Raw genomic sequence first — 27225 nt, forward strand, 5'->3', positions numbered from 1 at the left:
CTACAAACTACTCTCCATCTCCTCCTCATCAGTATATTTCCTTCTCCTAAGACTATCTTCACTCTCACAATCCGAGTTTTCTTCCAAAATCTGCGTCAACCTGGGCTCGAATCCAAACTGATCCTTACCCTGATCCTTTCCCTGATCCTTAACCTGGTCATTATCCTGATCTTTTCCCAAAGAATTATCAACAGCCTCCTCAGCTCCATCAGCCGAATTTTCATCCCCTTCCTGGGTCAAATCGATGCTCAAAGGATATTCCTCCAAATTGACTTCAGGGTAAAAGTCGTCTTCTCGGTAGTAGATATCAAAACTGTCGGCTAGGGATGATGTGGTTGAACAGTCCAAAATATCATCGTGGCTGTTTCGGCAGCTAAAAAGTTGCATGTGAGAGCCCAATTGTTCCTCGGATGTGAATTCGTCGTCGATGTAAAGGTCTTCAATGCTGCGAGCATCCTGGGAAGATAATGGTTGTAAATGTTAGAGTTGGGCGAATTGGGGAATAAGTCACATCTGACTTCTCTAAAATTATCCTGCATTTGTTAACACGAACAGATATTTACTTGTGTCTTTCACTACAATAAAATTTTCGACATGAAAGAAGTGATACTCAGGGCGAGTGTTACACTTTGCCTGTGTTATGTTTGCATCTAAGATTTGATGTTTTCAAAAATATGAACTCCACATGTTTTATTTTTTTAAATTGTTAACTTAAATACGCAATATTATTATTTCATTCATAGGTTCTTTAAAAAATGTGATATTAAACATTTTATTAATTAGTATGTTTTTCCTTAGATTTTGGTTTATTTTTTTATTATATCTTACTTTAGGCGTGAATTTGAGAAATGAAAAAAAATTATCACATTCACATGTTGTATTTCATGGAAGAGGCTAATGTATTATCTAAATGATGAAAAAATCATCAAAGCGAAGAAACTATGGTCTAAATAATCAAAAGGATGAACAAGTTTTCCACAAGTTTTTGACAAAGTCGACTAAACACGGAAACAGTCATCTAAATAAAACCAAGAGTAGTCAGAGTTTTCCAAAAGCAGTCAGAGTTGACTAAAAGTCGACAAAGTCGTTCAAAATCCTCCAAAATTGTCGAATAGTCGACAAAGTCGTTCAAGAGTATCCAGAATCGTCTAAAAGTCGGCAAAGTCGTTCAAAAGTCTTCAGAATTGTCGAAAAGTCGATAAAATTGTTCAAAAGTCTTCAGAATTGTCGAAAAGTCGATAAAGTCGTTCAAGAGCCTCCAAAATTGTCCAACAGTCGTTAAAAATTTTCCAGAATTGACAAACAGTCAACAAAGTCGTCCAAGAGCCTCTAAAATTGTCGAACAGTCGACAAAGTCGTTTAAAAGCCTCCAAAATTGTCCAACAGTCGACAAAATCGTTCAAAAGTCTCCAAAATTGTCCAATAGTCAACAAAGTCGTCCAAGAACCTTCAAAAATTGTCCAACAGTCTACAAAGTCGTTCAAAAGCCTCTAAAAATTTTGAAAGTCGTTCAAAAGTCTTCAGAATTGTCTAAAAGCCGACAAAATCGTTCAATGGCCTCCGGAGTTGTCCAAGAGCCTCCGGAGTTGTTCAAGAGCTTCCGGAGTTGTCTGAGAGCCTCCGGAGTTGTTCAAGAGCTTCCGGAGTTGTCTGAGAGCCTCCGGAGTTGTCGGAGAGCCTCCAGAGTTGCTCGGGAGCCTCCAGAGTTGCCCGCGAGCCACCAAAGTTGCCTGGAGCCACCAAAGTTGCCCGGAAGCCTCCACAACTGTCCATGAGCCTCCAGAATTGTCCCATGAGCCTCCAGGGCCGCCACAGTTGTCTAAGAGTCTTCACAATCGTCCAAAAGTTTCCACAGTCGTTCATAAATCTTCAAAGTTGTCCAAAAACCTCCGAAATTGTCCGAAAGCCTCCCGAATTGTTCAAGAGCTCCCAGAATTGTCCTAAAGCCCCCAGAATTGTCAAAAAATCTCCAGAATTGTCCAAGAGTATCCAGGGTTTTCACAGTTCTCCAAGAGTCTTCAAAATCGTTCAAAAGTCTCTACAGTCGTCCAAAAATCTACTAAGTCATCCAAAAAAAACTCCAAAGTCGTCTAAAAGTCTCCAGAGTCGTCAAAATTTCAATAAAGCGTCAAAGTCAACAAAATCGTCCAAAAGTGAAAACAGTTGTCCAAACATGAAACAATCAACCAATAAACGTCCTAAAATTGTCCTAATTTTGCAACAGTTATCTAAACATCAAAAAAATCATCGAAATATTCTACGAATCATCCAAATATCGAAACAATCATCCTAATGTTGAAACGATTAACATAACTTCGGAAAAAATCATCTCATATAATCCCAACACATAAAAAAATAATCCTAATGTCGAAAAAAAGACTCCACCCTCGGCAAAATTCGCAAAGCCCAAAAAAACATACCAAAGTCGAAAAAAATCATCTCAAATTGAAATAACCATTCCAACGTCAGAAAAAATTAAGCAAATATCGGAGAAAAATATTAAAGCGACTTTCATCTTTCTTACCTGTATTGCTGCAAAAGCTTGACACCTCCTCAAAGAACCTCCATTCTGGGCCAAATCGATGGCGGAACTCAATAAATATCTGGCGTCCAAATCGGCGAATTGATCTCGTAACAAATTGGCACACAAATCTGCCAATTCTGGACTCAAAGTCAGGCGACGTCCTAAAGATTCCCTTTGCTGATTTTTGGAAGTTGTTTCTGGTGGATTGACATGGGAACCGCAATGGGTACACACTTTGTCAGCTGTAAGGAGAAAAGGACACAAAGTCAGTTAACATAAAAATTGTGATAATTGTGCCCATAATAATGAAAGTGGTCTAAATCAAAACTTAAACTAGTTGGTTTGGTATTTAGCCTTGAGGCAAGTTACATGAACTTCCAGATATGTTTAAATAATCGACTTAATCAATAAAAAATAAATTAATTTATAAGTCATTAAAAGTATTCCGAGTGGATTTATTACACATAATTGAAACGAACGAACACTTTGACTCGTAGTATTTTCTAAAAGCAAATTTTATATAATTGAACCAGTTTTCAGGACTTTAATGGTTTATTATGTTCAAGACCAAGTACTCTATCATTATACCAAGTAAATAGTCTAATTTTAATTTTAACAAATCTCAAAAGAACTACTCTTTTTCTCAAACTTTGATGAATTTTTCTAATCAAACTATTTGTCGTAAGGCCGTAATATTTCAGTAAGTTCTATAAGACCATGGTATATATCGCTAAAAAAAATCCATAAAAATCGGCTTATTTTTTTTTCAACAGTTAATTACAAGAAAACGGCTCGGTAGATTTTCACCTAAAATTAATCAGTACCATTCCCAACTAATATCTTTCGAACGGTTTTTGATTCTTTAAAATCGGTTCGGTAGGATGAGGTTAAATGTGGACGAAAAGTTTGACACTTTTTTTCAAATTATAAAGAAACGGCTTGGCAGATCGTCGCACAAAACTGACAAACGATAGTCCTCACCGAAATACATCAAATGGCTTTTAAATTTCTGAAATCGGTTAAGGCGTTTTTGAAAAAACGTCGATCAAAGATTTCATTTTGACAAATGTCAATAAAACGATACCAATTTTTGCAAACTTTGACGAATTTTTAAAGCTAAACGAGTTGTCGTAGGGCCGTAATATTTTAGTATGACCTAGAAAACTATGGTATCTACCGTCAAAAAAAAAATCATAAAAATCGTCAAAATTTTTTTTTTAAAAAACTTTATTACAAGAAAACGGCCCGGCCGATCTTTACCAAAAACTAATCAGCACGATTCCCAAGCAATATCTATCGAATGGTTTTTGAATTTTCAGAATCGATTCAGAATTGCGGGCTAAAACGTGGGCGAAAAATTTTTCACTTTTCTGCAATTTACAAAGAAACGGCCCGGCCGATCGCCGCACAAAACTCAGAAACGATAGTCCTCATCGAGATACATCGAATGGCGTTTAAATTTTTGAAATCGGTCCAGCCGTTTTGAAGAAAACGTCTATTTACGGCAAAAAATCTGTTCACACACACACACAAACACATACTTTTTCCAAATTTGGTCTCAATCGATTCAGAATGGCTTGAAACGTCGAGAAAACATAAAATTAGCGAATCGGATTTTTTGATGAAAACATAAACTTCTCCTTCGGGAAGTTAAAAAAAAATGAGTTTATCAGTTATTTCATACCACATTAGTTTAAACTAATGTTCAATGTAATTTTTACGAAATTGTCAAAAATGAACCATTAGATAGTGGTTGTAATTTCAACACTATGTGGAATTCATTAGGTGTTAATTATGAAAGTGGTCTAAGTCAAAAATTTTTGGTATCAGGTCATTCCTTTCTACCGAATGATCGTGATTTTGGGTTGATAGAAATGAAAATAAAAAAAGCAAATTACTTATACAACCCTGAGCATTATTATGAATTGATAGAAAAGTGCAGAAGAAGCAATACATTTTCGATAAAGCGAATGTCGCAGCCGGATTTTATTTCAACAAAATCATTAGAAGATACAATAACAAAGAGTAATAAATACCGCGGGCGAATCTGTCTCTTGGCTACAAATTCAATAGATGAGATTCTTGAAAAATGAACCTTATAAAATTTTTTATATTTTATAAAACTTCTTTAGACGATTCTACATTTTATGTTTTGGATCTTTCGCCTAAAAGAGGAAGACCAAAAATATACGGAAATATTAAATTACTTCCCTTATACACCAGCATTAGACCAGTATGGGAAGAAAAACAAACAAACAAATATTATGAGTTTACTACCGTACATCCCTCCAGTTTTTCAGGAACATTTTAAGAATCTTAAATACTCAAAATAATGATAAAAATGAATTACCGTTTAAAAATAATTAATAAATGCTCACGAATTATTTTAATAAAATTATTGTTTCAAATAAAACTCAAAGTTATTTATTGCTTTAAGTCATTTATAGGACATTCAGTTAATTTTGAAAATGGTCTAAGTCAATTCAAACTTTAAAAGCAATATTGTCGTATGAAATTCACACAAAATTTCATATTCATAATAAATTTCCATTAATTAAGACTAATAAAATTAAAAATTAAAATGTCGCATAATGTAAAAATATTTTTTAATTTATTAACTTCCCGTAGGGCAAGTTATAGTAATCGCAAAAAAATCGAAAATGAAATTTTTTTTATATCTTTACGTTTCAGAGGTTTCTGAATATTTTGGCATACCTTAGAAAAAATGTATGTGTTTGTGTGTGTGTGTGTGTGTGTGCGTAGTATGTATGTGTGTGCGGATACAAATTTTCGTCGACGATTTCGGGAACACGGATCAGCCGATTTGAATAATTCAAAAAGCATTCGATTCGTATTGATAAGGAGACGTGCTGATTAGTTTTTGGCGAAGGCAGGTCGAGCCGTTCCAAAGATACGGGGCAAAAAGTGCCGAAAACGGTAACTCAGTTTTTAAGAGAACGGAGCGTCCGATTTTAATAATTCAAAAAACATTTGACTTGTATTGACAAGATGAAGAATTGATCAAATTTTCATGAGGGCAGGTCTAGCGGTTTCGAAGATCTAACGAAAAAAGTAAAAAAAAATGCCATTTGGCGGTCAAAAATGATCATTAGACATATGCACATCAAATTATCAGATATTTTACAGAGATTTTAACAATAAGTATAAATTTTGTTTACATTCCTATGGGTTCCGTATCAATGTTTATTCGTTAGACGGCGACGCGGCGCTTACGCGCTTTGACATTTTGTCTCTATGCAGTTAAAGCAGTACGATCGCTTTGAAAAAGAGTTCAGATCTTCCAAAATATGCCAAAATAAAAAAAACATTATTTTTTTCAAAAAAAAATTAAAAAAAAAAAAAATTTTTTTTTTTCAAAAAAAAGTAATTTTTTGTCCAATTTATAGTTTCTCAAAAATCTTATTTTTTCGAAGTAATTTTTTTTAAAAATGTCAATCGTTTTTAAAAAAATAATAATTTTGGTACGGGAAGTTCCAGCAATTTGCCTTAAGGCACGATGCCTTAATTGCCTTAGGACAAAATTCCACTTACAGCTAGTTCAAATGCAATTCATTAAATATCTTGAAACCAGAAATATATGACTTAGACCACTTTCATAATTATGGGCACAATTGATGTTTTGTTTGTAGTGGTACTTACCATCCTCAGCATCCTTTTCCTCCAAAGCATTATTGTAAATAAAAGACTGGTCTAATCTTTTTCCGAACTCCGGAAACTCTGAACTCTTTCGGTTCTTCAAAAATTCAGCCTCGCTCGCAACTTCAGCACTAAACACTTCACTTTTATTAACATTCATTTTCTCAAACTCCTTCACGTTCCTTCTAAAGGACATCTGCCTTGTACGTTGTCGACTCAGGGACGAATCGTGGCTCAATTTTTCGTTTCTGGAATCTCTAGAACGTTTTTCAAATATTTTGGCTATTTCTAAGACACTCACACGCCTATTGATGGGCGATTGAGTTTCTTTCCTGCAAATCTGGGAGAAGAAACCACGATCTGGTGCTACTATGATCCTTGTGGAGATTTTGCTTGGTAGAGTTGTGTATCTGGAGAAGTCTGTTAGGGGAAAGTAGTCAGAAAATCTGGCTGTGGAAGACTTTGGTAAAGTGGATGAGTTATTAGGTTTTGGTAAAGTAGATTCAGGAATAGGCACATCTGGTGCATTAGATTCCAACGTTGCTTCATCGATAAACAGTTTTTCATTAAAATCATGAACACAATCTAAAATATCATCACTAGCCATTTTGGGAACAAGGCTCTTCTCACTTGTATCAAGATTATGAGCATCTAACTTCGAATTATTTTGGTCTTGTTGGATTTGGTCCACTTTTTCATTATCACGAGTCATGTTTGCATCATAGTTGTCGATAATTGGTTGTTCATAAATATTCAAACAATTTTCTTCGACCTGGTGTTCACTTATTTCTTCACAACTGTCTATTTTATCATCTGCAGTTTGTGTAGAGGAAGCCTTGAGATCTTTATCCATATTGTTGGCGATAAAGTCTGCACGTTTAAGTTCACTAAATAAAAATAAGTTGTAATAACAATAATTAATAATAAGGACTAGAGAATTTCAATGCCGGTTTTTCGGTAATTTTTCATTTTAAAACCGGAATACCGGTAAATTACCGTTATTTTTATTATCTTAGACAAACGTAAACAAAATTGAAAGTTACTAGTACAAATATAAAAAATTTCTATACAACTACAACTATATTCAACTAAACAATCAAAACAATCAAATAAAACAATAAATAATAATTTAACAAAAGTATATCCAATTTAATTAATTCATTATCACTATCCAGTATAATGAGACTTTTCACGAAAACAAACTTATGAATAAGAAAGACCAAAAACTCATAAAAAAACATATTACATTATTATAATAAACTGTATTGTCTGTATCCGATGTGTTAAATTAGCATAATCTCCAATATTTAAAAAAAATAATTTTTCTACACTAATTTAAGATCGGATTCTATGTCGAGATAAATAATAAGTTACTATAATTGTTGAGTATTGTTATTTAAAAACAATGTGATGCTTCTATAGTATTTTCAAACTTCGAAACGTTCTCTAAAAATAATATTTTATAATTGTAATAAGAAGCAAAAGTATTTAGTAATTATTATAATTATTATGCATAAAGTTAGAAAAAAATAAAGATTAGGCAGGGGTAATCTGTATGATATAAAATATTTTGGCGCAAATATCACTTAAAAAATCGTTACATTTTTACAAAAGAGGAAACAAACATCATAATCTATCAGTCCAATTCTATTTATTGTAACACGATATGAAGCTCTAAGTAAAGCAATAAATATTCAGTTTAATGACGAGTTGAGATAATATTTGACATTTGTTTATCCAATAGAATCACTTGAAGATATAGCTGTTTATGCGATTATGGAATTTAAAGATAAATTTGTTCCGAGAAATTTAAACTTTAGTATATTATGTATCAAATAGCGCTTATGTAAAAATATCGAAAATACCGGTATTTTTGGGATAAATACCGGTAAAAATACCGCCAAAAAATCGGGCGGTTTACCGTTAATTCGGTATACCGGTATTTCGGTATTGCATTCCCTAATAAGGACAATATTAAATTATTATTTTTTATATTTACCATTTGTTTTTCTCCATTTTCCAAAGCGAGTTTTCAAAATGATCGATGGCTGCTTGCTGTTGAATGTGTTGTACTTTTTTGGCTTCATCAGATATTTCTACCACAGTTGGTGACTGGCGACCAGAACTTGTAATGTGATCTAAAATAAAAAAAAACAATAAATAATTCGAATACAAGATCAGGTGTTACAAGTACTTTCTGTAATATTTTTTACCTCTTGGCAATGTATTGCATTCGTCATGATGATTAGCTGGTTTGATTGCCTCAACATTGTATGGTGGTGATAAATTGGGAAAACGACTAAATTTAGAATCCCTTGTCCAGTTTTGGTTTTGCAATACGAATGTGGTTTCTCGACTGTGACTTGCTGGTTTTACTGGGGACGCTTGTAATCTCCTGAAAATAAAATTATGGTAATAAATTAGCAAGAATAAAAAGTAAAATGTGTAATAAGTTAAATAAATTTGTAAGTAGCCAGAGCGCTGGTAATCAGAATTTTCAAGAACAAAGGTCCCAAAAGTCAGAATTTCCTAGAACAAACATCCTTGATATCAAAATTTCCAAGCACAAAGGCCCTGGAAATCAGATTTTTCAAGAAAGTCAGAATTTTCAAGAAAAAGGGTACTGAAAGTTAGACTAAAGGTAGTGAAAGTCCAGTGAAAAATTTCAAAGACTAAAGATGGAGAAAATCAGAATTTTCAAGAATAAATGTACTAAAACTCAGAATTACCAAGACTAAAGGTGGTGAAAGTCAGAACTTCCAAAAACAAAGGTCCTGTATAACAGATTTTCCAAGAACAAAGGTCCTGGATATCGGAATTTTCATGTACGAATGCCCTGAAAATCAAAATTTCCAAGAACAAAGGAGAAGAAAATTAAAATTTCCAAGAACAAAGATTTAAATATCAGATATCCCAAGGCCAAAGGTCCTGGATATCAAAATTTCCTAAAACAAAGGTTCAGGAAATCAAAATTTCCAAAAACAAAAATCATGGATATCAGAATTTCCAAGAACAAAGGTTCTGGTAATTATAATATCCAAGGATAAAGGTCCTGGATATCAAAATTCCCCAAAACAAAGGTCCTGGATATCAGATTTTCCAAAAACAAAGGTCCTGAAAATCAAGAACAAAGGTCCTGGATAACAGAATTTACAAGAACAAGCATCCAAAATCAGAATTTACAAGAACAATGGTCATGAAAATCAAAATTTCCAAAAACAAAGGTCGTAAAAATCTGAATGTTCAAGAAAAAACGTACTGAAAGACAAATTAAATGTGGTGAAAGTCACTTCCAACTTCCAAGACAAGAGTGCTGAAAATCGAAATTTCTAAGAATAAAGATGCTGAAAGTCAGAGTTTTCAAGAAAAAAGGTATTGGAAGTCAGAATTTCCAAGACTAAAGGTGAAGATAGTCAGAACTTATAAGACCAAGACTGCTGAAAATCAAAATTTTCAAGAAAAAAGGTACTAAAAGTCAGAATTTCGAAAAACAAAAGTCATGGCAATCAGAATTTTTAAGAAAGACCTGAAAATCAGATATCATCAGGTATCCAAAAGCAAAGATGCTGAATGCCAAGACTTCCAAGACCAAACATGTTGAAAATATGAATTTTCAAGAGAAAACCAGTTTCTAAGACTAAAGGTGAAGAAAGTCAGAACTTAAAAAACCAAGAGAGCTGGTAATCACAATTTCTAAGACCAAGAGTGTTGAAAATAAAAATTTACTAGATCAAGAGTGTTGCAAATTAAAATTTATGAGACTCAGAGTTCTGGAAATCAAAATTCTCAAGACTAAAGATGCTGAAAATCAGAATTTTCAAGACCAAGAGTGCTGAAAATTAAAATTTTAAAAGTCTAAAGATGCTGAAAATCAGAATTTCCAAGATTAAAGGTACTGAAAGTCAGAACTTACAAAACTAAAAATGTTGAAAATCTGAACTTCCAAGACCAAGAGTGCTGGAAATCAACATTTCCAAGACCAAAAATGTTGAAAATCTGAATTTTCAAGAAAAAAAGTACTGGAAGTTAGAATTTCCAAAATTAAAGGTACTTAAAGTCAGAATTTCCAAGACCAATAATGATGAAAATCAGAACTTCCAACACCAAGAGTGCTGGAAATCACAATTTACAAGACTAAGAGTACTGGAAATCACAATTTCCAAAACTAAAGGTGTTGGAAATCAAAATTTTCAGGAACAAAGATCTAAAAATCAAATATCCCAAGACCAAAGATGCTAAAAATCTGAACTTTTAAGACCAAAAAAATGTTGAAAATCAAAATTTAAAAGATTACAGGTGCTGAACTACCAAAACCAAAAATGTTGAAAATCAGAACTTTCCAACATCAAAACTGCTGTAAATCAAAATTTTCAAGAAAAAAGGTACTGTGAGTCAGTATTGAATGTTGAAAATCAAAACTTCCAAGACCAAGAGTGCTGACAATAAAAATTTACAAGACCAAAAGTGCTGAAAATAAAAATTCTCAAGACTAAAGATGCTAAAAATCAGAATTTTCAAGACTAAGAGTGCTGGAAATCACAATTTCCAAGACCAAGACTGCTAAAAATCGGAATTTTCAGGACCAAAGGGGCTGAAAGTAAGAACTTCCAAGACCAAGAACGATAAAAATCAAAATTTCCAACACTAAAGGTGCTAAAAATCAAAGTATTTAAAAACGGTACTGGAAAATCGTTGAAAATCTGAATTTTCAAGACCAAAGGGGTTAAAAGTTAAAACTTCTAATATCAATAATAGTACAAATCACAATTTCCAAGACTAAAATGTCAACAAACAGAATTACTAAGACCAAGAGCACGGGAAATATCTAAAACTTTTGAAGGAAAACAATGTTAGATAAGAAAATTTATCCAAATTATTTGTGCATTTGTTAATATTCCAAAACATCTTTAGTTAGGGTTTTCTTGGCCTTAGTCTTAACAAAATAAGTAAATTTACTGTTTTATCTCCTAATATTATTTTTCGATTATTTTACTTACTCTTTCTGTCCAATATCATAGTTAAGAGACGAGCTTTGTATCCTCGAAGGAGTGCTGGTCGTCATACAACTGGCACCACAAGTCAAACTCTTCGACAGCATATCATTCAACTTCGTCTTCACATTATTAATCCTTGCCAATCTTTCCCTTCTTCTAATAGCCCTAACACTTTCACTCCCCTGATTCACAGAATTAGCTTCAGGGGTGCTAAAAACCTCATCAGCATCAGACTTCTCCGAGTGCAACAGTTTAGGAGATATGTGTTTTTTGATCAACTCTTCAGCTTCGGGGGTGCTAAAAACCTCATCAGCATCAGACTTCTCCGAATGCAACAGTTTAGGAGAGATATGTTTTTTGATCAACTCTTCAGATTGTTGATTTTCTAAAATTTTATCAAACGTTTTGTTGATATCGTCTCGTAGACGTTCCATTTCTTCATAGACTTCACCGGGGTTTACAAAAGCGTCGCTGAAGTTCTTGGTTCCGTTGAAATTTTCACTAATGTTCCTGGTTTCATTCAAGTTTTGGCTGGTGTTTTTGTGTTTTGGTTCGGACAACCAGGCATTTTTGCGTATCTTGGTGTTCCTGGCAATCGGAGTCTCCGGTAATTCGTAGTCTTCGATATCAAAACTGTACACCGAATCTTGGCTTTTGGCATTGTTGTAGTTGGTAACAGACAAATCAGTAACCGGTGTTTGTATTTGTAGAGGCGTATAAAATTTTGGTGTAATGTTCAGTAAAAATTTACCTTTTGGATTCGAATCACCGTCAACTATCGGTGACAACACGGTATTGGTTAGATTAGTTTTATCATTCATACTGTAGTACTGTGAGTTGTTAGATTCATTCACAAGTGGACTCGAAAACATGTTATAACTCTGGTTTTTGGTTTTCAGATCTTCAGTTTGGCGTTTGAGCTCATCCAAGAAATCAGAACAAGTCATTCTTCTTACATCTTCATCACTGAACTCGATTTTGTTTGCGTTTAGTTCCGTATAGTATTTTTGCATATTGGATTGTTTTTTGTCGATGCTGTCCTGAGTTTTGTTAAAACAATCGTCGATATTGTATGTATCCTCCTGGTGGTTAAAATAAGATTCCTCGGGTTCAGTTTGCGAGATGGTTCTGTTCTGGATAAGGATGCTCTGAAGACGTGAATGTGAACCAAAATTTTCGTTCTGGTATGGTGTTTGGACATCTAGATCATCAGCACCCTGGAAATTAGTTTGAAGTTCTTCCATAAAATCGGAGACCGTCAAAATCCTCAACTTGGGCTTCAACACGGTCGCTTTGATAATTAAATTGGTATATTTATTGTCAACTTTAGCAGGGATGTCTACGCTTTCTGAATTTCTATACTTTTTTGATATCTCTTGCAAACTTACTCCTCTCCATGGAACACAACCTGAACGAAACAAAACAATCCTTAAAATAAGGTGCCCATAATTTTTTTTAGAGTCTAAACCGGAACGGCAGTTTTTAGTTATGCTGATCCCGGATGGGAGAGGGGTGAACTTTGAAATAATAAATGTCATTTTAGGATACAATGAAAAAAAAAAGTTTTGAAGTAAAACTTCTTTAGGCGCGACTAGGGTGTCAATCCGTACGAATGCAACGGAAGTGCGTTACGGCAGATAAGATAAGATAAGAGTCGAGTGCCAATGCTTCGTCATTCGCTCTCGATGATATCATTTCTATGCGGGTCGATTGTGATTAGTCGTTGTGTATGTGAATAGAGATCTGTCGTTGTATGCGTACCGATATCAACAAGGAAATCGGCATAGATAAATAAACATTTTAATGTTACATCGTAGCACGAATCTTGATTTAATGAAAAATGTCTGAATCGGAAGAATATTTTACCCTGTTCCTAATATTTTTTAGGCAAAACAGATTACAGCTTTTCAAAGAAAATATCCAAGAACAAAGGTCCTAGAAATCAAGAAAAAAGGTCCTGGAAATCAAGAATAAAGGTCCTGGAAATCAAAATTTATGCTAATACAGGACGGGAAGGGGGTGAGCTTTAAAATAATAAATGCCAATGCCAGGATAAAATGAAAAAACAGTTTTTTATATGAATCTTTTTTTTTTAAATCAAAATTACGGATTTTTAGTAAGTACTTCAGTGTTCGATTATATATAATACTTTTTTTTAACTTCCCGTAGAGTAAGTTATAATAACAGACCGAAAATTTTGTATATCTTCACGTTTTAGAGGTTTCTGAACATTTTGGTATATCTCAGAAAAAATAAATATGTGGATACAATTTTTCGAAGACGATTTCGGGCGCACGGATCAACCGATTTGGTTGATTCATTTCCTATTCGATTTCTATTGATAGGGAGATGTGATGATTAGTTTTTGGCAAAGGCAGGTCCAGCCGTTTCGGAGATACGGTGCAAAGAGTGCAGAAAATAGAAATCGAGTTTTCGAGAGAACGGAGTATCCGATTTGAATGATCTAAAAATCATTCAATTAGTAATGATTGGGAGAAGTGTTTATTAGTTTTTGGCAAAGGCAGGCTCAGCCATTTCGAAGATACGGAGCTAAATGTGGAAAAAATGGCAGTTTTTGAGAGAAATAAGCGTCCGATTCAATTGATTCAAAGAACTTTCTGCTTGTCTTAACAAAATAATTGATTTTGGAAAAAAAAATTTGTTTCAACTTTTTTTTTTTTTTTAAATTTTTTGTATATCGAAAATAATTCAGATTTTATTTTTAATTCTGACTATAGTTCTAATATACTTTACAAATAATTTCAACTCTGCAATTCAGTTTATATAATTCTTATAAATATTAGACAATGTTACAATATTGATAATAATCTATTTGAAAATATTCAATATTCCTCGAACATTTCGTTATGGTACGGGAAGTTCCAGCAATTTGCCTTAAGGCACGATGCCACCCACCCCACTAGTTTGTCGTTTTTTCGTTGACGGAATAAGCGATTTGAATAATAAGAAAAACATTCGATTTCTACTGAAAAGATAGGTCTAGCCGTTTCGGAGATACAGGGCAAAAAGTGCCAAAAATGGTATTTCAGTTTTTGAGAGAACTGAGCGTCCTATTTGAATAATTCAAAAAATATTTTACTTGTATTGACAAAGTGAACAACTGGTAAAATTTTTATAAAGGCAAGTTCAGCGTCTCCTGAGATCCAATAAAAAAAGTAGCGAATAATACCATTTGGCGGTCAAAAATGAACATTAGACATATATACAACGTATTATCACATAATTTATAAAGATTGTAATAATAAGTATAAATTTTGTGTACATTTATATGGGTTCCGTACCAAAGTTTATACGTTAGACGTCTGCGCGTTGTTGAAATGAAAGACCAAACGACAATATTACAACATCTTCGAGTCAGAATGTTAAAAATATTAAAAATAATACTATTACTAACGATTAATAAGCATCATACCAATTTTTCAGTCCATACTATTAATGAAGTAAATGAATTTAAATAACCCAAACAATTAATTTAACATTTACATATAATGTATTTCACGGATATACTTGTGTCATTATATGTTAATATCAATTTTAAATTTCAAAAGCGGAAATCGGGCTTTTAACAATACGTAAGCAATTTGACGGCATTGGCGTATTTAAACAATATTTATCTGTAAAAACTCTATTTATATAATTAGCTTAACTAATTACAAGCATCTGTAGAACTGTTTATTTCGAGGGTGAATTAGCACTAATATGTATATCTTCAATTGTGGTAAATTTATAGGTTCCACTGTGATTTTAACCTAAACCTCAAGTGTAAGTAACTTCTGTACTATTACTCCACTTCCTTTGATATTTCGACACCAAAATTTTCAAAAAAAATCAAAATACAAAACAAAATATTAAAAAATCAAATTTGTCAAAAATTTCAAAATTTTTCAAACATCTAATTTATTCGAAGTTTTGCAAAAAAAAAATTTTCTAATTTAGTTTTCGGTATGGAAGTTGCCTTGAAGCAAGACTTCATACACCACTAGTTATCTTTGATATTTAAGTTTTGTATAAAATTATATTCAATTTTCTTCATAATTCATTTGAAAAAATCATGCACTTGTTTATTTTCATAATTTTTGTTAATCACCTACCAATTTTCGAAAAACCAGGACAACGCGGACCAAAAAATCTAAAACCGTAACAAAAATTACTTTCATAAAAAACCCGAGATCCAAAAAGTAAATCCGGGACTGTCTCGGCCAAACCGAGACCTATGACCACCTTACTTAAGATCTATTTACAAACTCTCATCAACCATCCATCCATCTACTTACCAGTGCAGCATTCCAAAACAACCAACCCCATAGAATAAATATCAGACCCTAAACAAGGTCTGACAGAAGTAGAATTGGTTGTGTTAAATAATTCAGGAGCTTGCCATTGGTAACTTGCCAAAACAGTTCTGTCGGTGGCCCTCTGTTCTTCGCCCCAAATACAAAAATCCCAGGCTTCACCACCATTATTTGTCGGATCGATTTTTGTAAATGTGAAATTTTTATTGCAATCTACGGATGTGGTGATGTCTTCGGAAGAGGGAAGCTTTTCATTTGATCTCGTGGCCTTTTTGCGGATTTCCTTGTTTGTGGCACTATGGCGACCTGGGTAAAGGAAATAAATGATTAATGTTGATATTTATATTTATAATATTTATATTTATATTTATAATAGTATTTTCTTAATTGAATTAATTACAGTAAAATACAACTATTGAACAATATTAAGCCTAACATTAGTAATATCTAATACAATAACTTGAAGAAAAAAAAATGTAATAAAATTCAAATAGTTTAATTGTTATAGATCATGAAAGTCTTCTTATGGTAAAAAAAAATCCTTTAAATATCCGTTATGCAATTTTTATTTGAGTATCATATCTGAAAAATAAAAATTAAGAGCAGTATCAAAAAAGAATATACAATATGAAAATACACCTAAGTCTGTTTTTACTTGGTAGATTGGTTTCAGAAGAAGCCGTGTAAAAAAGACATTGATCTTATACAAAAATGGGTGATTTGTTCCTAATCTCTAAAACCTATTAAAATTAGTGAAAAACAAGAATTTTTAAGAACAAGAATTCATGTTTATTTTATCAAATCAAATATATAATGCTTATTTTCACAAGCATAGTAATTAATGATAAAAAAGAAATGCACTCTAATCTTAAAAGTAATATAAATTAAATGTATGGCAAGTTCAGGAACTAAAAAACTATGTTGTGAACGAAGAGAATAGGTTATTACTTAAATCTAACCAGTAAATTTTATTGTATGCACATAAAGGGAATTCCCCTAAATTAGTGCTATTCACATATGCTTTGACGAGTAAAAATTGTTTGTACGCGCTAAAGGGGAGTTAAAAAATTAAATTTGACAAAAAAAATTAAGTACATAAAATTTCAAATCGTGCTAAATGGAATAAAATCGTGTAAAAAAATTAAAAATATTCAATTTTCAAACCGTGTTATATCAAAACCGTGTACAAAAAGACCGTGTAACAACAGACTTAGGTGTAATTGTAATGATAAAATACTTAAAGTAGCAAAATGTTAAAATAATTTAGAATAAAAATTAGAAAAAGTATTGAAAAGGGGGAAAAAATTGTAACTGTTGGAAAAAAAAATTATCAATTATTATCGGAAGGCATTTCATTATCAAAATAACGTTTGATATCGAAATTGGCAAACTCAGAAGTATCGTAGAAACTTTGAGCTTTTAAAAGTTTAACAATGGTATTATGAAATTGACGATCATTCAGTTTCCTAATATGTAGTGGGAGTAGATTAAAAAGCTGTACTCCTCTTCCGTCTATGGTATTAAAAGATGTTTCAAGTTTAAAAGTTGGTCCTTTTATAGTCAAATTTCTTGTTTTATAATAGGAATTTAACATGGAGGATAGGTTGAAGCGTTCAGGATTATTCTTTATGAATGACAACGTAATTAGCAAAAATATACAGGGAACAATGAGAATGTCAAATTGTCGGAAAAGATTCCTACATGAGGACAAGGAACTGAGGTAAAAAATTATTCTTAATGCTCTTTTCTGTATTTTGAATATATCCTTTAAGGATGAGGAGAATCCCCAGAATTGTATTCCATAAGCGAGATGCGAATAGAAATTAGAATAATAAATTGAAAGAAGGCAATTTAAACTAACTTTTGATTTAAGAATTCTCAACATGAAACAGGTTTTAGTTAACTTAGGTACAAGTATGGAATGAATATGATTGTCCCAGTTTAAGTTTTTTTTGTAATTGGATACCTAGAAATTTTAAGACTGAGGAAAATTTAAATTGAATGCTATTGATAGTTAAAGAATTGATCTCATGACTTATCCTATTTACTGTTCAAAAAGACATAATTTGAGTTTTGTCATTATTGAGCAGAAGATTATTAGAATTGAACCAATTCGAAATTGACTTCATAACTAGATTTAATTTATTATTTACTTCTTAAGAATTATTATTCCAGAATTATTTTCCAGAAGCCTAAAATTTTTTATTGATTTACAAAAAGCTTTCGACACAGTAGATCATGGCATATTACTCAATAAACTAATAGATTTGGGTGTAGAGGGTTTGTCTTACAGCATTTTCAAAGATTTCCTCATGGAAAAGGTGGTAAGGACAAAGGTGGGAAATTTCACAAATAGAAGATATAGCATAACATGTGGAGTCCCACAAGGTTCTGTATTAGACCTTTATTATATCTATTAGTAGATCATGGACATATTACTCAATAAACTAATAGATTTGGGTGTAGAGGGTTTGCCTTACAGCATTATCAAAGATTTCCTCATGAAAAAGGTGATAAGGACGAAGGTGGAAAATTTTACAAGTGCAAGATGTAGCATAACCTGTGGAGTCCCACAAGGTTCTGGACTAGGGCCTTTATTATATCTATTATACACCAATAACCTTAAAGACGCAAAATTAAAAGGAAGATACATATTATATGCAGGCAATACTGCAATAGTATATGCAGATGAGGATAAAAAAACTCGAAGATACTATAAACACGTACATGAAAATATACACCGAGTGGCTAACTGAAAATAAACTAACAATTAACATCGATAAAACAAAATACATATATTTCAAACATAGAAAAAATACCGAGAACACTAAACTAAATATTAAAGTAAATAATAGATAAATAGAAGTAGTGGAAAGCATAAAATACTTAGGACTGATAATAAATAAAAAACTGACATGGACAGAGCATATAAACAAAATAAAAAGAAAGATAGGAACATTAACAGAGGCATTGAAAAGGATTCACTCTTTCGGCAAAAAAAATAAAATACTAATTCTTTAAACGCAAATAATACTTCTAATTGATATCGTGAGAGCCGAATTATATGTATTCATCTTTACTTTCCCATTTGTTGTTATAAAATGAAATTTTTACTAATTTTGAAAATATTGTGGAAAGATTAGTAAAATATGCAAAGAAGTTATATATTGAAAAAAAAACTATATTGATAATTTAATATCCGTATCTTGTGTTGGCGCCCCCTAAGGCGTGCGCTCGTATTTTTTGCATGCATTGCATTAAAGGTAGGACTGGCCCTGATTAATACTTAATTTCATATTTTAAGTGAATTAATTTGTCATATCCTGTTCATATGTGTATCATTCAATCTGCAATACGTATACTATATTTTATATTATTTTAATTTCTTGCACATCTCAGCTGCTTTTTGGCAATAATAATGTAGACATTTCATTTTTCTTATTCATAGGTATTTCAAATTTTTGGCAGATGATAGTTCTTATTTGTTTTCAATGCAAACAATGACATGTCGTTTTTTGCAATTTTTTCCATTTATTTCTACAATATTGCACGTACATCCGCCAGTACTTAATAATCACATACATCCTAGAAAATTTCCTTAAACTTCAGAAAGATTTATCAAAATCCGAATAATCGTTTAGAAGGAGTATACAGTGAGTGCTTGTAATTTAATATAAACTTTATATAGCAAAAAAGCTCAAATTGATTCTACGTCCTTAGTTAGAAAACGTTTGTATGAGAAAAAGAAAAGGGCTGTTTTTAGGGTTGTTTCGGCAATTCGATTTTTTAAATCCGTAAGAACCATCCTTGGACTTCAACAAACATTTAAAAAAAAGAATTGCCCAAATTGGTCCAGGCGCTGTTGAGTTATGCGCTTACCAACACATTTTGCGATTCATTTTTATATATAAAAAGATAAATTTTATATATTTTTATACAAGTGGAGTTTATACTTTCATATACATAACTACTGCCACATATTAATGAAATAGTCAAATGAAATGTATATATAAAATATGAAAACTGTTTTTCATAATCTCTCATACCAGGCACCTCTGTCTGACTGAGATATGAAAATAATGTATATATACAAATAAAAAAGAAAAAAAATCTTTATTACCTAATATACTTGTCGATTCAACATCGACCTCCTCCGCTTCACCATTTGGATAATAGTGCTGTTTGAAATCTCGATCTACCCTACTGCTAATTCGAAACCTGATAATTTGGCCCTCGAATTGGCAAAATCAATTAAAATGCAATGAGACGAGATATTGGTGTGTATGTATCCCCTGTTGTGCAGGAAATTCAGAGCTGAACAAATCTGATGCAGGATCATTGTGTATTTGGAGAGATTCCAGGGAACTTGGTAAGGCTGAAACCAGATAACAGATAGATGATATATATTTTTAGTTATTTATTATACTTGTTTTTATAGATTTTTACCTGTTCGTGCAACAGCTGGTACAACGTATTCGTAAATGGTTCCATTATTGTTACAACTTGGTCATCGTCATCGTAAGCCAAAGCCATCAACAAGGCTATGTTTTTGTGTGGAACGTTTCTGGAAAAAAATATAAAATAAAAAATCATATCATCGAGAGCGAATGACTCTCACTTCAGCTTGGTGTAACAATTTCCGTTGCACCCATGTCGCGCCTAAAGAAGTTTTACTTCAATAAACATTAAAATTTATTAAATTCCCGTAGGGTAAGTTATAGTAAACGCAAAGGAATCGAAAATGAAAAGTTTTATATATCTTACGTTTCAAAAGTTTCTGAACATTTTGGCATACCTTAGAAAATATTGATGTATGTGTGTGCGCGGATACAAATTTTCGTCAACGATTTCAAGAACACGGATGAACCGATTTGAATAATTCAAAAAACATTCGATTCCCATTGATAATGGGATGTGCTGATTAGTTTTCGGCAAAAGCAGGTCTGTCAGTTTTGAAGATACGGGGCAAAATGAGACAAAAAGCTATTTCACTTTTTAAGAGAACGTAGCGTCCGATTTGAATAATTTAAAAAATATTTTATTTGTATTGACTAAACGAAAAACTGTTTACATTTTTCGAAAGGCATGTCTGGCGGTTATGGATTCTCAATAAAAAAAATATTGAAAAATGACATTTTTCGGTCAAAAATATTTATTGGACATATGCACATCAAATTATCGGATATTTTATCGAGATTTTATAATAATGTGTGCACATTTTGTGTCATTTTTTTGGGTTCCGTACCAAAATTTTTAATTTTGAAAAATTCATTTATATGGTTCAAACAATTGTCCAAGACATTTTTGACAGTATGGAATTTTGTATGATTGAAAAAACCTTCGGTTCGTACTCGATCGCGAGGCGTTTTTGCAAAAGGCATGTCTTGCTGTTTCGGAGGTATGGAGCGCAAAGGGTGTAAAAATGTTTATGCAAATTTTGAGAAAACGGATCATCCGATTAGATTAATTCCATAAACCTTCTGCTTGTGTAGACGGTGTGCAAAAAATGCTTTTACAAAAAATTTCGTAACTTTAAAAATTTTCAAAAAAAAATTAAATTTTCAAAGAAAATTTAAGTTACGAAAAATTCAAATTATCAAAATTTTCATCATTTTCAAAAGAAAAATCTAAATTTTGAGAAATTTCGAAAAATATCAATATTAAAAAAAACGATTTATTGAGATTGAGAAAAATTGAGATAATTTCAAAATTAAACAAAAATCGAATCGAAATTTCAAAAAATTTAAATTTTGAGAAATTTCGAAAAATATCAAAATTTAAAAATTTATTTCTTACAAAAAATTGAGAATATTTCGAAATTTTCAAAAATTTCTAAATTCTCAAAAAAATTAAAAAAATCGTTTTTTTTCAAAAATTCCAAAAATTTTCGATCTCTATAATTTATAATTTTTATAATTTCAAAATTACACAAAAAAATCAAATTAAAAAATATTGAACAAATTTCTTGTAAAGATACACACAAGTTGTTTGTAGAATACGCTCGTCCCCAATTTAATAAATAAATTTAATAAAGCACTTATAAATTTACAGTATGCATTTATAATAATCTGTTTAAAATTATTTAAAACAATTCTTGATTATTTTCATTCTACGGAAAGTTCCAGAAATTTGCCTTCAGGCACGATGCCATGCACCACTAGTTTGTGTCTATTTACCTTAGAACGTGTACATCTCTAGCCATGGCCGTTTGCGTCCTGTGCAAATGTATCAATTCAGGTTTGGATGATCTAATAAAAACTTCCTCTTTGCACCAGGTCGCCTTCCTCCATTCCAAAATGCTGTCTCTTTGTTTTAGGAAAGGCTTATCTTCGATGAATAGACAACCGATGTGGATGGTTGGACAGTTTAGGAAGTCAGACGAAGGATCTATCGGCTCTAGCTGGAATAAAAGACAATTGGTAAAAATTGGACCGCTAAAACTCTTATCTTATATATAAAAATGGAGCTCTCGATCAAATGATTCGGTAAAACTCGAAAACGGCTAAACCGATTTGGCCAGTCTTAGTCTTGAAAAATTCGTGCCAATCCAGAGATGGTCGGAAAGGTGAGATATTATTTCAAAATCGCGTAGAAACTTTACATTTTTAATTTGAACATTTTTGTAGAAGCGTATTTTGAATAAAACAATGGACGGTGGCTAATACATGAAATGTCAAACGATTTTGACAGATGATGTTCAATTACGTTTAATAGGATGTTTTGCGTGAATATTATTTAATCATGACTAAATTTTAGCAAGTAGTTTTGTTTGTAGTTTTATTTATATACAAAAACGTTAGTAAACAGGCCGCAAGTGTTACTAGAGACTCAAAATATCAACTTTTTTTAAATGTCAATATGAAAATGCACTTTTTGGCATATGTTTCTCAACCACGGTGCTCTGCAAGATCTCATTTGTATATATATATATTATATATATATATATATATATATATACATATATATATATATATATATATATATATCTTATATATAAAAATGGAGCTCTCTTTCAAATGTCCGAATAAAACTCGAAAACGGCTGAAGCGATTTGGCCAGTCTTAGTCTTGAAAAATTCGTGCCAATCCAGAGAAAGTCCAAAAGGTGAGAAATTATTTCAAATCCGCGTAGAAACTTTACATTTTTAATTTGAAAATTTTTGTAGAAGCGTAATTTAAATAAAACAATGGACGGTGGCAATTTCGTGAAATGTCAAACGCTTTTGACAGATGATGTTCAATTACGTTTAATAGGATGTTTTACGCGAATATTATTTATTTATGATAAATTGGTAGTAAGTAGTTTTGTTTGTAGTTTTATTTATATACAAAAACTTTAGTAAACGGGCCGCAAGTGTTACTAGAGACTCAAAATATAAACTTTTTTGATATGTTAATATGAAAATGCACTTTTTGGCATATTTTTCTCAAACACGGTGCTCTGAAAGATCTCATTTGAATTTATTTTTTATTTATCTTATTTAAATTCAGAACCTAAATTTGGTATCGATCAAATGGACATTTTGTCGAATAACATTCGTTTCCAGTTATAATTTCCCAGAATTTATCGCAGAATAGATATTAATATATGAAGGTCCGGGATTAAAAAGGTCCACCACCGATGTGCCAAAAATCAGTAAAGTTAAGCATTGTTTAACAACAATATTTGAAAGTAGAGGAAAAAAGATGTATAGCCAGCTACAAACTTGATTTGAAAGTGATAATCTTTGAAATGGGGGAGATAAACGGTAATCTTTGAAAATCCATAATAAAAGTATTTTCTTCCGTTGGTAGTTTTAGCATTAGTTAAAAATGTAATTATTTTGTAAAATACCTTTAAAATTATAATAAGGCTTTAAACCTTTTGCCATCTGCCCGTTACAAGTTACCCCGCATATAGGATAAAAAGGTCTAGATAACAAATTTTTGGAAGACATCAAAAAAGCACATTTCTACAATGATGAAGTAAAAGTCAGTTTACTGAACGTAATCAGATAATTGTTCGTTTGATATGTGTTATTTGTTGTGATATAATTGTTATGGTTTTCACAATATAATTTATATTGGCTCAAAGTCAAATTGGAACTTTGTGCTTCGGCCTGCTCTACATATATACTTTATATTAAATTTACTTTAATACATCGAATGTTACTTGAAACTTTTCAAAAAGCAGATCAAAGAAGAAATATATATTTCATTTTTTATCTCTCCTCGCAGAAATTTGAAAATTTTGTATAAGCTCAGTAGTATTATTTACAATTATACACAAACTCCAGAATCCAAAAAAAATCTGGAAAATTTAAAACGTAATCAATAAGTCGAAAGACCAAGAAAGACTTTGATTGCATTATACCATGTTTCCCATAGAAAGTGTAAAAATCTTCCAGCTTGAATGTATTGACAGAATATAGACAAACTAATGGGGTTTATTGTTTTTATAATACCTCATTGTATATAGCATTCAAACAACACATCCTTATACACTTAAAGTATTAATATTTTTGATTCTCTAGAAATTGTTTAGAATATACCTTACTTAGCAAAACAACGTTTGCCGGGCCAGCTAGTATAACAATAGTTTATATAGTCAATAAATAGTTTTTTATCTCACCTGAGACAACATTACAGGAACATTGCAGTTTTTCCTGACCTTTCCCAGACCACCCTTGTCCTCCAGTTGCCTTTTAGACCAACGACCCAAGCTCACCAGATCGTCAATCGCATCCAAAAACTCCTTATTATGATCATCAGGCTGCACCTCGTCCACCAAAGATTGTCTATTAACATGTCTACGTTTCTCCAAAGTACTCGTCGCTGATTTCATATCAACTTCAGACAACCTTTTACCGACTTTATCATTAGGCGCGTTGGTGCCACACCTGGACACCAAGTTTGGCACGTTTTTCCTCGTTTTGGTGTCGATGGAATCTGTTATGGAGTACGTATCGTTTTCCTTGGCAGACCACCGATCGGAATTTGATTCATTTTCTATGATATCTGATAAATCTCGTTTGGTGACATCAACAGAACGTTCCGTATAAGGCAAGGCGTATTCCACTACATCACCATGTTTATTGACAACGTACTGGTAAGTATCTTCAGTCGACTGATAAGGTAAAGAGTTCTCCCGTTGCAAAAATGCATCAGGCACTTGGTCATCGACATCTCCGTTTGTTGGTGACTCTAAATTATTTTTGTTCCTGGATTTTCGCCTTTGGCTTTTATTGAAACTTCTGTTGAACGTCATGTCGATCCTGGCGAGTTCCCTCGATTTTTTAACAGGATCTGTTTGGGATCTATCGGTGACGTAGATGTTTTCTGCATGTTTGGTTCGATTTTGAGGCGTTGAAAAGTTGATGTCGTTGATTTCTAAATGCTTATACTGCATGTGATGGTTGTCCAAGGAGTAACGGATTTGTTTGGAAGATTCTGATTGTGGTGTGAAGTCTGCTTGACTTGTACGTCTGACATTTGGAGTTTTATCCTGGAAATAGAAAAAATAAGTAGTATTTAACTTCCAGTAGGGTAGTTATAGTAATGGGCCGACAATCGAAAATGAAAATTTTTGCATTTCTCGACGTTTTAGAGGTTTCTGAACATTTTTAAGGGGCATCAGAAACCAAATGGATGTGTGTGTGTGTTTTGTATGTCCGCATATTAACGTCCACGTTTTCGGGCGCACGGATCAACCGATTTGAATGGTGTAAAAAGCATTCGATCCCTATTGATAGGGAGATGTGCTGATTAGATTTTGGCAAAGGCAGGTCCGGCCGTTACGGAGATATGGAGGAAAGAGAGCAGAAAATATATATCGAGTTTTTGAGAGAACGAATCATCCGATTTGTATGAACATTCAGTTCGGAATGATGGAGAAAAGTGGTTATTAGTTTTTGGCAAAGGTAAGCCCAGCGGTTCCTAGTTGCTACTGCTTGGGCGAAGCGACTAGGGCGGATGCAGAGCACATCATCATGGAGTGTAAACGTTGGGAAAAGGGCAGACAAAAACTATGGGAGGAAATAATTAAACAAAAAATATCCCTTCCAATTAATTTTATAACAGATACAAGATTATATGGAGCTCTTTATATTTACATCAAATGTAATAATATAAAATTATAAATGCAATATACATAAAACAATGATATACGTGATATAAGTAATTTAGTATATGGCTAATGTACCAGTTTATAAAGCCAATAAAATAATAAAAAATAAAAAAAAAAAAAAAAAAGCCCAGCGGTTTTGGAGTTACAGAGCTAAATGTGCAAAAAATGGCAGTTTTAGAGTGAACTAAGCGTCCGATTTGAATGATCTAAAAAAAACTCTCTGCTTGTATTGACAAAACAATTGCTTTTGAGGATAAAAAACTATTACAACTGTTTTTTATTTTTTATAAAATATTTTTGTAATTTTGGATTAAAAATTCAAAAAATTACCCAGGCTAAGCACAGTCTAAGCGCCACTCTGGTACAAATGTTTACCCAAGTGCGTTTAGACTGTTTATGTACTAGAGCTCTTTTCCAATTTTGTGAGTATAAAAAAAACTGTGAAAAATGTGAAAATGCCGCCAAGCTAAGCACAGTATAAGTGAAAATGTCGCACAGAATTATTTGCAAATTAGACTGTGACTATACGGGAGCACTTTTCCAATTTTGTGTAAATTAGGCAACTATTTTTTTTAACTTCCCGTAGGGCAAATTTTCCGTCGACGATTTCGGGAACACGGATGAAGCGATTTGAATAATTCAAAAAACACTCGATTCGTATTGATAAGGATACGTGCTGATTAGTTTTTGGCGAAGGCAGGTCTAACCGTTCCGAAGATATGGGGCAAAAAATGCCAAAAACAGTAACTCAGTTTTTAGAGAACGGAGCGTCCGATTTGAATAATTCAAAAAACATTTTACTTGTATTAACAAGATCAAACTTTCATGAAGGCAGGTCTAGCGGTTTCGGAGATCTAACAAAAAAGTAAAAAAAAAAATGCCATTTGGCGGTCAAAAATGAACATTAGACATATGCACATCAAATTATCAGATATTTTATAGAGATTTTAACAATAAGTATAAATTTTGTTTACATTCCTATGGGTTCCGTACCAATGTTTATCCGTTAGACAGCAACGCGGCGCTTACGCGCTTTATATTTTGTCTCTATATGCAGTTAAAGCAGTACAATTTGAAAAAAAGTTCAGATCTTCCAAAATATGTCAAAATAAAGAAAACATTTTTCAAAAAAAAAAAAAAAAAATTAAAAAATAGTAATTTTTTGTCTAATTTAGTTTCTCAAAAATCTAATTTTTCAGAGTAATTGTTTTTTCAAAAATGTTAATCTTTTAAAAAAAAAGATTTTCGGTACGGGAAGTTCCAGCAATTTGCCTTAAGGCACGATGCCATACACCACTAGTTCATTTATCCCTTTATCCCTTTATCCCCTGGTCACTTACCCCCTGGTCGTTTTTCAATCCGACTTGACTGGACCTCCATTCGTTGAATTTCGACAGCTTTCTCAAATAGTCTTCGTCTCTGCTGAAATCGTTTAAATTTCCATTCTGTTTGTTCTGCGGTGAATTAATTTGTTCGAAGCCCAAACTGCTTTTACTTCTTTCGCGGCTGCCGGACCTCAATTCGCTGCAAGATACCACAAAAATCAGAAATTACCACAAAATAATAATAATAATAGATAGGTAATTGGTTGTGGGTTTATTTACAGGCATTTTGCACTTAGCATGGTACCCAT

General features: G+C 32.3%; 2 protein-coding genes across 2 annotated transcripts; both read right to left on the reverse strand.

The window, feature by feature from the left end:
* On the reverse strand, window positions 1–18562 carry LOC113367738. The gene is made up of 8 exons (XM_026609318.1): window positions 18523–18562; window positions 15471–15794; window positions 11179–12583; window positions 8395–8576; window positions 8181–8319; window positions 6185–7068; window positions 2525–2766; window positions 1–456 (listed from the first exon to the last, which is right to left on the reverse strand). The coding sequence occupies exons 1-8, from the start codon at window positions 18560–18562 to the stop codon at window positions 1–3; spliced, it is 3672 nt and encodes a 1223-aa protein (XP_026465103.1).
* Window positions 15661–27225, reverse strand: LOC113367739. Its single transcript, XM_026609319.1, has 7 exons — window positions 27197–27225; window positions 26933–27116; window positions 24099–24971; window positions 21665–21888; window positions 19935–20052; window positions 19609–19863; window positions 15661–15794 (listed from the first exon to the last, which is right to left on the reverse strand). Exons 1-6 carry the CDS (start codon window positions 27223–27225, stop codon window positions 19684–19686), a joined length of 1608 nt encoding a protein of 535 aa, XP_026465104.1. The 3' UTR covers window positions 15661–15794; window positions 19609–19683.

The sequence above is a fragment of the Ctenocephalides felis genome, unplaced genomic scaffold (genome assembly GCF_003426905.1).
Source record: "Ctenocephalides felis isolate EL2017-DRISC unplaced genomic scaffold, ASM342690v1 CF-g0.4_SCAFFOLD_01170, whole genome shotgun sequence".
NCBI classification, from domain to species: Eukaryota; Metazoa; Arthropoda; class Insecta; order Siphonaptera; family Pulicidae; genus Ctenocephalides; species Ctenocephalides felis.